This window comes from Epinephelus lanceolatus, chromosome 9 (genome assembly GCF_041903045.1).
Source record: "Epinephelus lanceolatus isolate andai-2023 chromosome 9, ASM4190304v1, whole genome shotgun sequence".
In the NCBI taxonomy this organism is placed as follows: domain Eukaryota; kingdom Metazoa; phylum Chordata; class Actinopteri; order Perciformes; family Serranidae; genus Epinephelus; species Epinephelus lanceolatus.
In genome coordinates this window covers 16,121,945-16,135,736 of record NC_135742.1, presented here as the reverse complement: position 1 = coordinate 16,135,736, position 13,792 = coordinate 16,121,945, and the positions used below count along the sequence as shown (strand labels likewise).

Genomic DNA, 13,792 nt, shown 5'->3' with positions numbered 1-13,792 from the left:
CTGAAAAGAATGAAGGGAAGGTTAAGAATTTGAGAGAATTTGTGATGGTGGAGGGGAAGAAGTGCTGGTTAGATGGGTGAAATTGTAGCTGTGGGCACAGGGTGATAGATCTGTGAGTGCGGCCAACTGTCCCCTGCCGAGTACCAGAGGACAAAATAAATTTTATGTCACACTGGGATTGTGTGTGCACAAGTTGATGTGTATTTATTTTCTTAAATTGAAGAGATGAACCCTCTTCTGAAAGCTCTGCCGTCTGAAAATTGGTCTTGTATTGTAAAACTCCTAAAATGTCTGTCCACCCACATTCACATGTGCTTACAAACAATACTTATTACTCAGCACAGAGAATGCACTGTTTTAACAGGACACAGTATAACATAAAATTTCCCCCCAAAATCTTTTTCTGTGGTAGGTCTCTGAGTGAAAGTCTGCAGGGGGCTCACCATGGTGCAGGAGAAGAATGACGGGATAAACAAAGACATGGTCCTTCCACCAGTCCAACAAAATAGACCTGCTGTAAGAACACCGCCTGCATGACTCTCTCCCACTGTCATCTCCCACTTAACTCCCTGTGCACCAGTCTCAAACTCTTTGTTCTTCACAATCACGAGGAAACATGCACGACCACATGTACTTAACTCTGTTTGATGTTTACCAAATCACAGGATGTGATGCGCCAGTGAGTCATACTGATCCAGCAGAGAGTGAGGAGAATTCTTAAAGAAGTACTGCAGAATTTTGGGAAACATGCCCTTTGCTTTTAAACCTTGGCATAAAGATTGAAAACTGAAGCCTAACCTGGCTGTGTCCAGAGTTAAAAGGCTGCCAGCTTCTCAAACTCATTAACATGTTATTTCTTCTTTGTTTAACTCGTACAAAAATAAAAATAGAAGCGTAAAAACGTCATTCTCTGCTTTTACTGAGAGCTGGGTGCTTAACCTTTTCTTGACATGATGACTTCCTGGAGACGTGTTATTGCCATCAATACCAGGCAGATGGATAACAAACTGTTGATTTTTATGACTATTGTGTGTGTGAGGTTTAAACAAACATAAAAATAGAGTTTGCTTGCTGTAATTGTTCTCCCTGTTCATACTGGACACTCAAGATCCATTCTTTCAACATTTTGTTATGAAAGCATCACTTTGCAGAGCTAAACCTGTCCACTCTGAGATCAGCAACATAACTTTAATAGATTACTCAGTACAGCTGTCAAATTTAAAAAAAAAAGTCTCTGAGACATTCATGTCTGAGATTATTGGTTGGGTGGTCAGGCCAGCACAAAGGATTTACTGGCATGGTCCTTTATGACAGAGAATTGTGATCCTGTCCTGTAACGCACAGACATGAGAGTGGTATCAGTCTTCATCATCTAACTCTGGTCAAGTCACTGAACCCACCAGTGGGACGTGCACCGGAACACCTCCAACGATGCCAAACCACCTCAACTGACCCCTTTCGATGCGAAGGAGCAGTGGCTCTACTCCGAGCTCCCTCCAGATGTCCAAGCTCCTCACCCTATCTCTAAGGCTGAGCCCAGCCACTCTTCGGAGTCACTCATTTCAGCAGCTTGTATCCATGATCTCATTCTTTTGGTCAGTATCCAGAGCTCATGACCATAGTTGAGGGTTGGGTCGTAGATAGACCAGAAAATCAAAAGCTTTGCCTTCTGGTTCAGCTCCCTCTTCACCACAGCAGTCCAGCACAGTGCCCGCATCAGTGCAGATGTTGTGCCAAACCACCAATTCATCTCACACTCCATCCTACCCTCACTCGTGAACAAGACCCCAAGATACTTTAACTCCTTCGCCTCACGCCTTTTCCAAGCAGAGGAGCGAAGGAGTACATATCAAATATTGAGCGTAAATGAGCCCTCGAGGCAGCTTTTTTTCTTTTTACCTGTCTCCTGATCCAGTATAGTCATTACTGATAGTTCAATCCAAGCCTTTTCGTTACAGTAATGTTTGGTCTTTAAATCGACCTTTTCTTGGCAAGGTGCTTCAGTCAGCTGCTCTGTTTTCTGGAATCAATCATCATTATTCAACCTGGAGAATGTGTCATTGATTCTAGGAGATTCATTAGCTCACATCGTTTAAATGGGGTAATCAGTCTGAATCCTAACAAACACTTAATTACCACACACATATACATGCACACACATACACTGCATGATAATTAATGGGTATTGTTGCATAACACAAATATTTGTATAACTGACCAGCAGTCGATGTGCTTCAGGAGACCTTAAGTCTGATTAGTATACAGTACACAGTCTGGCCTGTGCTTCAGTGCATGAGCTGTTTATTCCTGATGTGCACTGATTGCCTGATCGCAGGTCTCATATGGGCCCTCTATTAATATTTACAACAGTGCAAGTTGTATGCTCCCATGGATTCAGAGTTAACCCAATCACAGCAGCACAGAAATCATAACAAACTCAAAATAAAACCAAGAGTGAAGAATTGAAGTGTTTAAAAGCGCTATTTTTTTCTCTCTCTCTTTTCAATTTAACAGTGCTGTTATTTTTCTGAAGAGGTGGTGAAGTCAAATGTAGCTTGCAGAGGTTACTTTTAAAATGTAATAGGTTACAGATTACTATTTACACTGTTAAAATTGTAATGTGATTAATTGATGTGATTAATGATGGTTAATGATTAATGTCAAGCTCAACTCCACTCCCAGCTCCATCAGTTGATCTCAAGCAGCCCAATCAACTGATGGAGGGAGGGATTGATGGAAGAGAGTCAGCTGATAGATCACATGATTCCTTTCTATGCAACCAATTGGCAAATCTCATTCAGGGTGCCCTATTTAAACTGCTCTGGCCTGCCTACTGCTGCTGCTTCCTCTGCAAGCTGCTTTGCAACCCACCTCCACCCCAGCTCCTCCTCTTCATGCTGTGTCTGACTTAGCAATGTAATTTCTGTTTGTCATTGATGATGTTCTGTTCCCGGGGGTCTTTGCTGCTGCTCCTCTTGCCTTAGGCTTTCCATGTAGATGCATGGAAGGGCAGGGAGGTTTGCATTCTCTGCCTCAGGCTTTCCTTGTTTGCACGTGGAAGGGCAGAGAGGTTTGCTCTCTCTGCCTTAAGTCTTCCCATGCAGGCGTGTGGGAGGGCAGAGAGATGGGCTCTCTCCGCCTTAGGCTTTTCATGTAGGCACATGGAAGAGGCTTTCTGTGTAGGCCCAAGGAAAGGCAGAAAGGCCCCAGAACAGAGCCATACTGCCAAACATAATACTGCAAATGAAAATAAACTTTTCTCTGACTAAGGTGTTCCTGACTTAAATCATGTTATTGTAGGAACAGTCTTTAAATGGGTTAAGTGCATGTGAACACACAGGCTGTGTCATTAGCAGATTTGTCACCTATCAGGAATCTCTGACTTACTCTGCTCAGAATTACAGAGAATGAGTCCAGTCCCCATGAATTACCACATTCACTCAGATGCCAGTTTATTAGGTACATCCGACTAAAACTACTGCAGTCTAATACAACTTCTTCTTTCTTGAAGGTTAAAATGTGCAGATGAAAGTGTTTAGAGAGGGTTGATTTGACTCTTTGGTTCGAGGATGTAGTTTATGGAGACATGTTTCTGTTGTTTAGCCCCTCTGATCTAAGTGGGGTGGACAAAATAAGAGAAACATCAGTGATTGCGGTCCCTGTGTATGTGACACCTTGTTTGTATGATTTGTTTGTTTGTGTTTCTTTCCCTCTCAGTTGTCATGGGCACTGAAGATCAAGAAAAAGCTGAAGACAGTGCCTCCGTGTCTGGGCAAGTTCAGACCGACTGTTGGCCAGTGCTGCCACCAGTGCACCCCCGACAGTCTGGTGAGTGTGCAGGGTAGATACTGGAGAAAGTCAGAGGGATACAGAAGAGGGGAGGAAAGGCTGAAAATTAGACTGATGAAATGAGAGAGATTGGCTGTCTGTTGATACCATCCAACAAATTCAGTTGACTGAGTTGAAGTATTCTGACATTACACGATACACTGAGCTTTTTCAGTGACTGTAAGAGGCTTTTATAGGTGTCCACATTCGAATGGCATCCTTCAGCTTCGCATGTCTTTTATACAGTGAATTGAATCTGTGCTGATGTTGACACCCAGGTCATTGGTCTGTGTGTGTTTTTTTTTATTGTGTAGCGTAAGAAACCTGGACAAAACTCTTTCCTTGGCTTTCACAACCTGCTGAGTGTCAATGAGACACACACCAGGTATTGATGATACCTACAGTATTCTGGCAAGTACATACAAAATGTTCCAGTCCCAACGCACTCACCCATGCACATTTTCTGCCTCTGCATTGTGTGTTTCGTATCGTAGGTATCGAGGCTGGCTGGTGCGGAGGGTGTGCTGCGTGCTGTTTGTGAGTGGGCGCAAGGTTTACGCGAGTCCTGTTAGCAACAGACTGGAGAGAGTCTGTCAGAGCAACAGGTACCTGAGGGAAGAGAGGAGGAGGAGGAGGAGGAGGAGGAGGAGGGAAATGCCAGAGGAGAGTAAATAAATGATAGGCAGAGATACAGAAAATGAAGCAGACCCTGCAGTTCTGGAGAGAGGGAAAGAGAAAGGAGGAGAGAAGATAAGAGACACAAACAAAGATATAGAAAATGAAGGCCATCATAGGGTCTGTGCTGAGTGAAGGAAGAGAAATAGAATAAGTTGGGACTGTCTTCACACTTTCCCTATCTCTGTCACTGAGTCTCCAGTTTGTATCTGTTGTTTTCTCTCCTTCGGTGTAATTGAGTTTAACCTTTATGTAACCTCTTTACTCAGGGATGTTGTTGTTGTTTTACTGGAAGGCGGGTGTTTGTCTGCATGTAGCACAAAAGAGGCTTTGTGATGTGTTAACCCTGCTGTCCTGTGACCATGTGTTTAAGGGTGAAGAAGGCGCTCACAGCAGAGCATAAAGCACCTGAGGAGGGAGACAGCCGAGGGCAGCTACGCCACCTCTCGCCATTCCTCCCCCTCATTAACACCTGCATCTCCCCTGGCCTCATACGGTGCGTCTGTGTTTGTTTATGTTTGTGTGGGGGCACTGATAGGCAAAGGGCGAGGTTCAAAGATTGTTGTTTATTGTTTATTTATTCATAAAACACCGTTGTGTATTGATTTAAAGCTGCACTATGTAACCCTTTCACTGAGAGGTAAAAATGAAAAAGAGTGATTGAAGCGGAGATACAGTTGTGATGTTCAGTTCGGTTTTTTTTATTGTCCCCAAAGAGAAATTCCTTTTGCAGCAGGACAGCAAAAAAACACAAACATGGAACATAAACACAGAAAAAAACACTCTAACACTTAGAATTCCAATTGCATTTATGAGAAATCAGGTTTTTCCATAGATTCTGTTTTATTACTTAAAGGATAAGGCTGGTGATATTCTGTATTTTCATGCCTCTACGCTGGCGACAGCCGTGGCAGAAGCTCTCATTTATTCATCTAACATACAATCCAGTGCTGATCTGAGCACAGAAATCATCCAGCGATAGGGTTCGCATGTGATTCATGAAATGCTACTATCTCGCCAGTACCAGGGTAGGAATGATTGGGTGTAAATAAGTGTGGCAGCTGAAAACAATCATCGTTTAAAAATCCTGCCCTATATATTTTCGGTTTAGAGGTCACGCCCCCAGAGTTTACAACGTGGAGAGGCGAAATAAGGCTAAGAGGAGAGAGTTCTCTGAGCTAGAAATTTAAGCGCTGATGTCCCAGGTTCAATTTAACAAACTGGTTCTATTTGACAGCCTGAAAAGTGTCATCAAAGGAATTTGGAAAAATGCATTCTGAAAAGAAATTACTGCTGCTGTCAACAATGTGTGCAGTGGACAATTAAACTCCAACTGAGGTTGGAATATTTAATTTATAAATCCATGATATGTTCCAACTTATAGCTTACATATATTAATAATATGAAACTATATATTTTATAATATTGATATTGTTATAATATTTATACTAAAGTTTAAAATTGACCCAGTCAGTCTGGAGCCAGTCCCACAGAGCCAGGCAGCTGCGAGCTGATAGAGTGCGTTGATGTAGGCCTTTATAAAATATAATTTATTCTTATAGGTTATACATTTTAAATATATATATGGCTGCAAATACATAGATGCCAGGCAGAATACGGTCTAATAACAATCTCCAACTCAGCCAGACTTATTATGCCACACCATAAGCCCACGCTGACTCAAACTTGCGTGCATGAGTTAAGACCTGACGTGAGATTTGACCATAGCCTCTGCTAACATCCACATTTATCAGTGCCAAGGTTTGCGTGGAAATGATTGTACGCCCGATTTCTGCTGCACGTTTGTTTTGTAATTGTGAATATATATATATATGTTGTTGGGGCATCCTTCTGTCTGACTCATTATTGTGAAGGCAATATCTCAGGAACACCCTGAGGAAATTACTCCAAATTTGGCACAAACATCCACATGGTCTCAAGGATGAACTGATTAGATTTTGGTAGTGAAAGATCACTGTGATATCACAAAATGTGTTTTTGGCCATAACTCATTAATACACTAAGTATGACAAAATTGTGTCTCCTGACAGAACAGAAATAAAAAACTAGGGGAGGCATATGCATCTACTGCAGAGCTCTCCTGGTGACTGGAAAGCAGTCTGTCACCTATTTGTAAAGTTTTTTCCCACGTTAAACAAAGCCATATATTTGCCCTAATTTTGGTGGGTAAGTGTTATAAGTGAAGACAGCATGTTTCTCACTGGACGTAATTCATTGGAATCTTACATGTCACTGTAGTGATTACTTCCAGTTAGCCAAAAAATACACTTATTAATTCCATCAAAGTCTTTGCTGTTTATATTAAATGATTCTGGACAGACATGGATGTAAACTGCAACTTGACTGGTTGATGGAGACACACAACGGTGAGGCCCTAATTCTAGTTCCCATTGTCATCAAATTGGGATTTGGAGAATTTGGAGGCTAGGTCAATGCCATGTGCTTTTTGTCGTGTCATGGCCATTCCGGGGCAGTTTTTTGCGGTGTGGCTGGGGGGCCACCACCATCAGGAAGTGCCGTTGCCATGAGGAGGTGTAATAAGTCTGCAATTGTGTTGGTGGTGTGTGTCAGGTGGCGTCCTCATGAATAGCAGGACCCAAGGTTTCCCAGCACAACATGGCAATATAACAAGATTCAGTCAGTGTTTTATTTTTTGGCTGATCAGTGTACACCATCCTGCTTCCATTAATACTCACTGTATGAGTAATGTGTGTTAAAAGCCACAGTGCCCAGCTGCTTGAGTGAAGTTCAGATTCTTGAGTTGTTTTTAAAGATTTACTCTTTCAGTAAGAACAGATGGGCTCGGGGCTGAGAGCAACAGCCAGGCTGGAGAGGTTGGAATGTTTTGAGACTTTTGGCCTCGATCTTTTTTTATGTCGACAATAACAAAAGGGCAGAACACTGCCCGCCTTATCCTTAAAGTTCTACTATACCCAAGGGCATCAGCTGCTGATGTTTTCAAAGAAGCAAATCAAAGGAGAGAGCTGTAGCAATTCAGAGGACATTTGTAGTGCAATTAGACAGCAGAGCAAAATCACCAAATTCATCCAAAATGGCCCCAGAATGTGAAATTAAGCTGATTTATCTTGATTGTGTAATCAGTTTTCTGTTTCCTGCAACCAAATTTGAGGCTTGGTGATTAGATTTTATGGAAATGCTCCTGTTTTTATGCTCACAGCCTTGTCTCTTCATCTTTTTTTAACCAAGAACAAGATATTTTCTGTTTTGTTTTTTTTTTTTGTTTTTTTTTTTTTACTGACAATGTAACTGATTGAAGTTGCTCCAACTAGCAGTCACCCAACAATGATTTCCTTTACTTACACAAAACATTTTGGTTTTGCCCCCGCATTCTGAAAAAGACAATAGCTGTTTATATTGTTAATGAAAATGATTTTTCCACTCATATTCCTGTTAACATGCAGCAGTGCATTCTCTAATTAGTGTTTTATCAAAATATAGAAAAGTGGAATGGGTGGAGCAGCTTGTACTGTCCTGCTTCTTTGCATGCGTCAAAATAGGATTTTGAAAAGTTTTCTGCCTGTAGCAGACTTTTTCCACCGTGCGAACACAACCTCCCTCTTTCCTCTTATAGCCACCATCCTGAAAAGGTCGGTGTTGCGATATTTGCGCGTATACAAAAACCTGTTGATATCCAAGTTTTTAATAATGTTTAAAAGTAGACTGACCTGAAATGTAAGATTTTCTTTTGGACATGTATCTCTACCCCCGCCTTGCAAACTGTTAGCTAGCTGGTTTCTTTACAGTGTGTCCATGAAAATGCAGAGCTAACTGTAAACAGGCATGAGGCTGGGTCCCAACCTGCAGTAGAAACCCCAACTGAGACACATATTATCAAAGCACTGTGTACATGTCCAAGCATTGCTCCTAAAACTCGAATGATACTGGCACATCTTCAGCGTAAAAATCTGGAAAAAGGCCTAATTGGGAATATCCAAACCAAATATGCATGCACATGACCAAATTCAGAATATTGTTATATTTGGAATGATAGTGGATGTTAGTGTGCATATAAACCAAAGCTCTGTTTCCACCAAACACTTTCAGTATGGTAATTTTGAAACCAAAAGTAACCCTTCAGACATGATACCCACTGTAAACAGTAGCTTTAAATGTGGGTGGGGTTGTTGTCACTCCCTGCTCCACCCAGCACTTACTGTATTTCCTCATTGGCGGTGACACAAAGGGAAGTCTGCACCTCGTTAATCCTCCACAGGACAAAATAGAACAGACTTTAGTGAGAGTCTCTCTCCATGGGATATTTAAAAAAAAAAGCGGGTTTGTGCATTTAGTCCTTCTAAGGCAAGCACAAGCTCAGGGGTTTAGTGTTGCTGTAGCCCACAGGAATGACCCTCCACGACACTTTTCTTTTCTCCGAGGGAGGATTAGAATATATGCAGTTTGCATAACGAGGTCGAAATGAATACATATAAATGTTTGAGGATCCACTCATTACTAAAAGTGTATGTCGTATAAGTTATTACGAATATTTAAGGTGTGCTGATTGATTCATGTCGTCAGCTCATGCATTGAGTAACATTAAAAGTTAACGCTCCAGCTTCAAAGTCCCTGACAGTCGGCCCAGTGAATGAAATTATTTTTTCTCCGACTACAGCTGCTGTGAGAGGCAGCAAAACATCTTTCCATTTTATAGTTACAGTTCACTAATGTGTAAAACTCTCCACAGTGTGAACAGTGGTTACATGAGCCTCAAAACCAGCCACAACTCAGCCCTGAGCAAGAGAGACTATCCTCTATTGACCAATCAACAGACTGCAGTGTTCACAGCTCCACCTTTTAGTACCAGATCTGTGTGCTAGGTACCCCAACAGAGGGGGGACCAAAAATGGGGACGGTACTGAATGGTTCACTTTGTACCATCCACCACTTTTCGCAGTGGAAACCGAAAAAAAAAAAAAAGCGAACTGAACTGCTTAGTGGAAACAGAGCTATAATAACGGTCTGCAGAAAATGAGCAGGACATTTAGTTCTGAAGCCTTGGATGCCTCAAAATGACCTCAACTAACTTCCTTTTGGCTTCCCTCTTGACAGCAATAGAAGGAAAAGCCACTCGGCACTTCTTTACAAACCTGGTGCCACCTGAAAGAGACAAACACAGAAGTTGTGCATAGATGTGTAGGATGTTTGTCAGGTTGCCCATGTGTTATATGTTTACTGGTGTGTGACTGTGCATCAGTCAGTCACACTCTTCAAGATGACTGACAGTTGTTGAGGCAGAAACTTGTTCCGTGCAGCACACTTCGATCTGTCCAGGCGAAAAAGGTGTGGGTTGTATTTTAAATTGAAATTTGGTGTTATGACTGTCAGGTCCTAAGAGCCTGCTCTTGTAGCCACAGAGAGTCTTAGATTCTACAGGAATGGTGTGAAAACTTGTGGCTCTTTTTAAAATTTTTTAGGCTGTCTTTTAGTTTTAGGAATCTCCCTTCAAAATCTGCCCTGTACTGTCTTTCCTCTCCTCTCTTACTCTCTCCCACTTTCTCGTTTACAGCCTCAGCCTTCGTCTCTATCTGCAGCTGTCACCCTCACACACACACCCCTCTTTATCGCTCTCCGTTTTTTCCTCTTCCCTATGTCATCAGTTTCTTTCTTGTCCTTATCCCTCTTCTTCCCACGTTGTCTCACTCCCATCTATCTAATTTACATGATGTCACACTTTACTCCATCCTCACTATCTTTGCCAGAGCTCCCTTATGCTCAACATCACAATATCGGTGGCCATTTTTAGCCTCACCACTATCTCTATCTGTCCATTATTCCCCAGTCTACATTGTCCTCCCTTTCTCCTTATCTCTGGTCATTAATTTTTTCCTCTCTTCTTTCTATACCTCTCTCCACCCACTATCGTCTCGTGGCTAGATTCCTGGGCTGGGTGATGCTGAAGATGTTTTCCTCCATGTTTGGCAGTATTCAAGTTAACCTCAACCATCTGCCGGCTTTGCATAGAGCCTCACAAGAGGTACAAGTATCTGTAAACACACACATACATTATGCAAACGCAGTATCTTAACTTTTTTTTCATTCACAGATGATTAAATGTGCTACCATAAACTGTTACCCCGAAGGGTGTCAACTCATCCTGAAAAACATGGAAAGTACACTTTGTATTTACAACACAGATACTATGATGTTGCGGCTCGACACACATCCACACTCTGGATGTGCTCAGCCATCTAATGAGATGGTAAACAGCTACAACCCTGTGTATACACAGCCTCTATTCTCTGCATTTGAAGGTAGAATATATGAATATTTCCAGTGAAGTAAATGTATGATTACTTTTAAAAGTCTGTGAACAAATACCTAGAACTTTTTATTTTTCTTCCTTGCCTTGCTATTCTTAATTATAGACTGTTTCTTACTGAAGACTACATAACTCGAATTACATGGTTGACTAAATAAATACAAGTAAATAAGTCTGAGTCAGGCTGCTGTTGCAGAGGGTCAAGATGGGCATGAATGAATCCAGTAAAATTTGTCTTTAGTTTAGGTATCATTGAAATGCAGTCAATTACATAAATAAAGGCAAAACCACCAACAAATTATTCGAGTGGAGCTTGTGGGTTTCAGTAGCTGTCAGCTGGTTGTCAGTGAATATTCAGGGTTTTGTACATCATGTCAGGGTTCTCTGTGGCAGTATATGGCTTAGGTGCAAAGCCTAAGCTTTTTTGCGTCGTGCCCTGAGACATATGAACGTAAAAACAGCTTGGAGAACATCTATAGAGCTCTAGGCGTGGGCTTGTTGATTTCTGCCAACAGCGCAGTGTCTCACTGCACCTCTTGCGCCATGTGCAGGCAGTCAGTAGGTGTGGGGCAGGCAGGAGGAGGCCACAGCAGTGGGACTTAAAGGGAAAGTTCGGATTTTTTGAAGTGGGGCTGTATTGGGTCCTTATCCACAGTCAGTGTATCACATACAGTAGATGTCAGTCTGCGCACCATCAAGTTTGGAGACGCAGACAGGAATCTGACACAGAAGCTACACAATGTACTGCTGTATATGAAGTAAGCGACATAACATACTTTAGCCACCTAAAAAAAAAGTCCCACCTAAAACAGTCAGTATTCATATTGAGAGTATTTTCACTGCTTAACCTTTTCGTCAGATGGCCCGTCCGGATGGGAAAGCCATTAATGCCTTCAGTTCCTCTATGCTTTAGTTAAAGCCACCAGACATTGACAAAAACAGCAATTTTAGCTCGCAGAATACAGGAGCTGCTGGTCTACTGCTGCCTCAATGAGTTAGTTAGTTAGTGTTTTTGTGCAACTTTGGTGAGTTGAAACTGACCCTTTTAAAGGCCAAATTCACATAATAACGCAAACAATGTAACTCTTTGAGGCAGTGGTAGACCAGCAGCTGCTGTGTTAAGCAATGTTAAATCACTGTTTTTCTCAATGCAGTCTGGCTTTGAAGAGATTGATATTATGGCTTATTTTTCCCCTGTGGAATTGACTGTCTGACATTGAGGCGAAGCAGTGAAACTACTCTCAAGGCCAGTGAGTTTTTGAGGTTACGTTGAAGCTCTTATTTAAAACTTTCTCTGGATTAGAACTTTTCAAAGCTTGAGAAAGTGGTGCACTATAAGCACCATAGATCTCATGCCATTCAGATGTTTTGTTGAGAATTTTGATACGTTGTATCCCTCCTGTTGTAGCTCATTTCATTTTTTTTACCTTTTTATTCCCAATATACAATGTTCCTGTTGTGGGTTTGTGATTATTTGGCTAAAATTCCACTATACATCTATTATATGGCTTTAGCTGAGCTCTCCCTCGCTGCAACCAGCACAACCACTCAGCTTGAATGCATGATGGCTTCACCAATATGCAAATCATCATCATCATCATCATCAACAGTGTTTATTCAGTGCAAATTGACTGAGCGTAAAGCTGTTTTTTAAACAATGCCCTGAATTCACAGTCATACAGACTAGAGAGATATATAATATATGTTAACAATCACAATAAAATGATGAAAAAGTCTATAAAAACAAATAACTAGCAGCGGTGTCTGGCGAGAATAATAAACAGCAAAACATCAGTAAAATAATGAAAAAGTAAAGTAAAAACAAACGCACAGGTATGCCAGGATGGAGGGATATGAGCGTATGGTGTCATTTGCACCCACACCCTTTAAAAACCCAGGGAAAACCCTGCATGTGAATAGTGTCCTCTCTTCTGGAATATTTTTGGTTTGTCCAAATGCATCTTTTCAACCTGTAAATAGGGGGACTAAAAAATGGGCTTAGGTCTTGATTCATCCATTCAGGTGCTGAATGCTGCTTATCCTGTCAGGGGTTGCGGGGGGCAGGAGCCAGTCCCAGTGGGGTACACCCTGGACAGGTCGCCAGACTATCACAGGGCTGACATGCAGAGACAGACAACCATTCACACTCACATTCACACCTATTGGCCATTTAGAGTCACCAATTAACCTGCATGCACCTAAAGATTTGCGCACAGAATACCTACTTAATTTCATAAAACACGGAGATCATGTGATAATAGTAGTCCAGTGCAAATCAGCATCTCTGGGATTTGGGATTGTATTTACGCTTTTTGTTTTCTCCACGCCTCTTAACTGCCTCCTTACTCGTCGAGAGTTACAGAGACTGCCTTGGCGATTATAAATGAAAGTTTTGACAGCATTTTGGGTGCAGGAGGCTCATCTTGCTACACAACAGCAAATCCATCACGTCAAAATGGCGTCATTTTCTATCAATCCCTCTCCTTCGACCAGCATATTAAACACATCACCAAAACAGCCTTCTTTCACCTCAAGAACATCGCCCGCCTCTGTCCATCCCTCTCCTTCTCAGCTGCAGAAACCCTCACCCACGCCTTCATCACCTCCCATCTGGACTGCTGCAACAGTCTACTCTATGGCTCATCTTCAAAAACTCCCAATAAGCTCCAGTATATCCTGCACTCTGCTGCTCAGCTACTCACCCACTCTCGTACCCATGACCACATCACCCCTGTTCTCCATTTACTTTACTGGCTCCCCATCCCCCAGAGAATCTACTTCAGAATCCTCCTCATACAAACATACAAAGCCCTCAATAACCAGGCCCCACCCTACCTGTCTGAGCTCCTCCATCATCGCACTCCCAAGACTCAAGACTCTCCTGTTCAACACTGCTTTCAATCACCCACAGTTTCTTAAGTTAAGTTAAGTTAAGTTAAGTTTAAGTTTATTCACTTTATTAATCCCCCTGAGGGGAAATTCAATGTT

The 13,792-nt window shown here is 42.0% G+C and overlaps 1 protein-coding gene across 2 annotated transcripts in view; it reads left to right on the top strand.

Annotated features, from left to right (window-relative positions):
- The window catches only part of gpat2 (glycerol-3-phosphate acyltransferase 2, mitochondrial), a 201,865-nt gene that overhangs the window by 149,035 nt on the left and 39,038 nt on the right, over window positions 1-13,792 (top strand). For both annotated transcript variants that reach the window (XM_033619169.1, XM_033619171.2), the window contains 6 exons: window positions 413-516; window positions 3,718-3,828; window positions 4,143-4,213; window positions 4,323-4,433; window positions 4,877-4,999; window positions 10,420-10,519. In XM_033619169.1, the coding sequence (XP_033475060.1) occupies window positions 445-516; window positions 3,718-3,828; window positions 4,143-4,213; window positions 4,323-4,433; window positions 4,877-4,999; window positions 10,420-10,519 (588 nt within the window). In that variant the 5' untranslated portion in view covers window positions 413-444. The remainder of the gene's footprint in view (window positions 1-412; window positions 517-3,717; window positions 3,829-4,142; window positions 4,214-4,322; window positions 4,434-4,876; window positions 5,000-10,419; window positions 10,520-13,792) is intronic.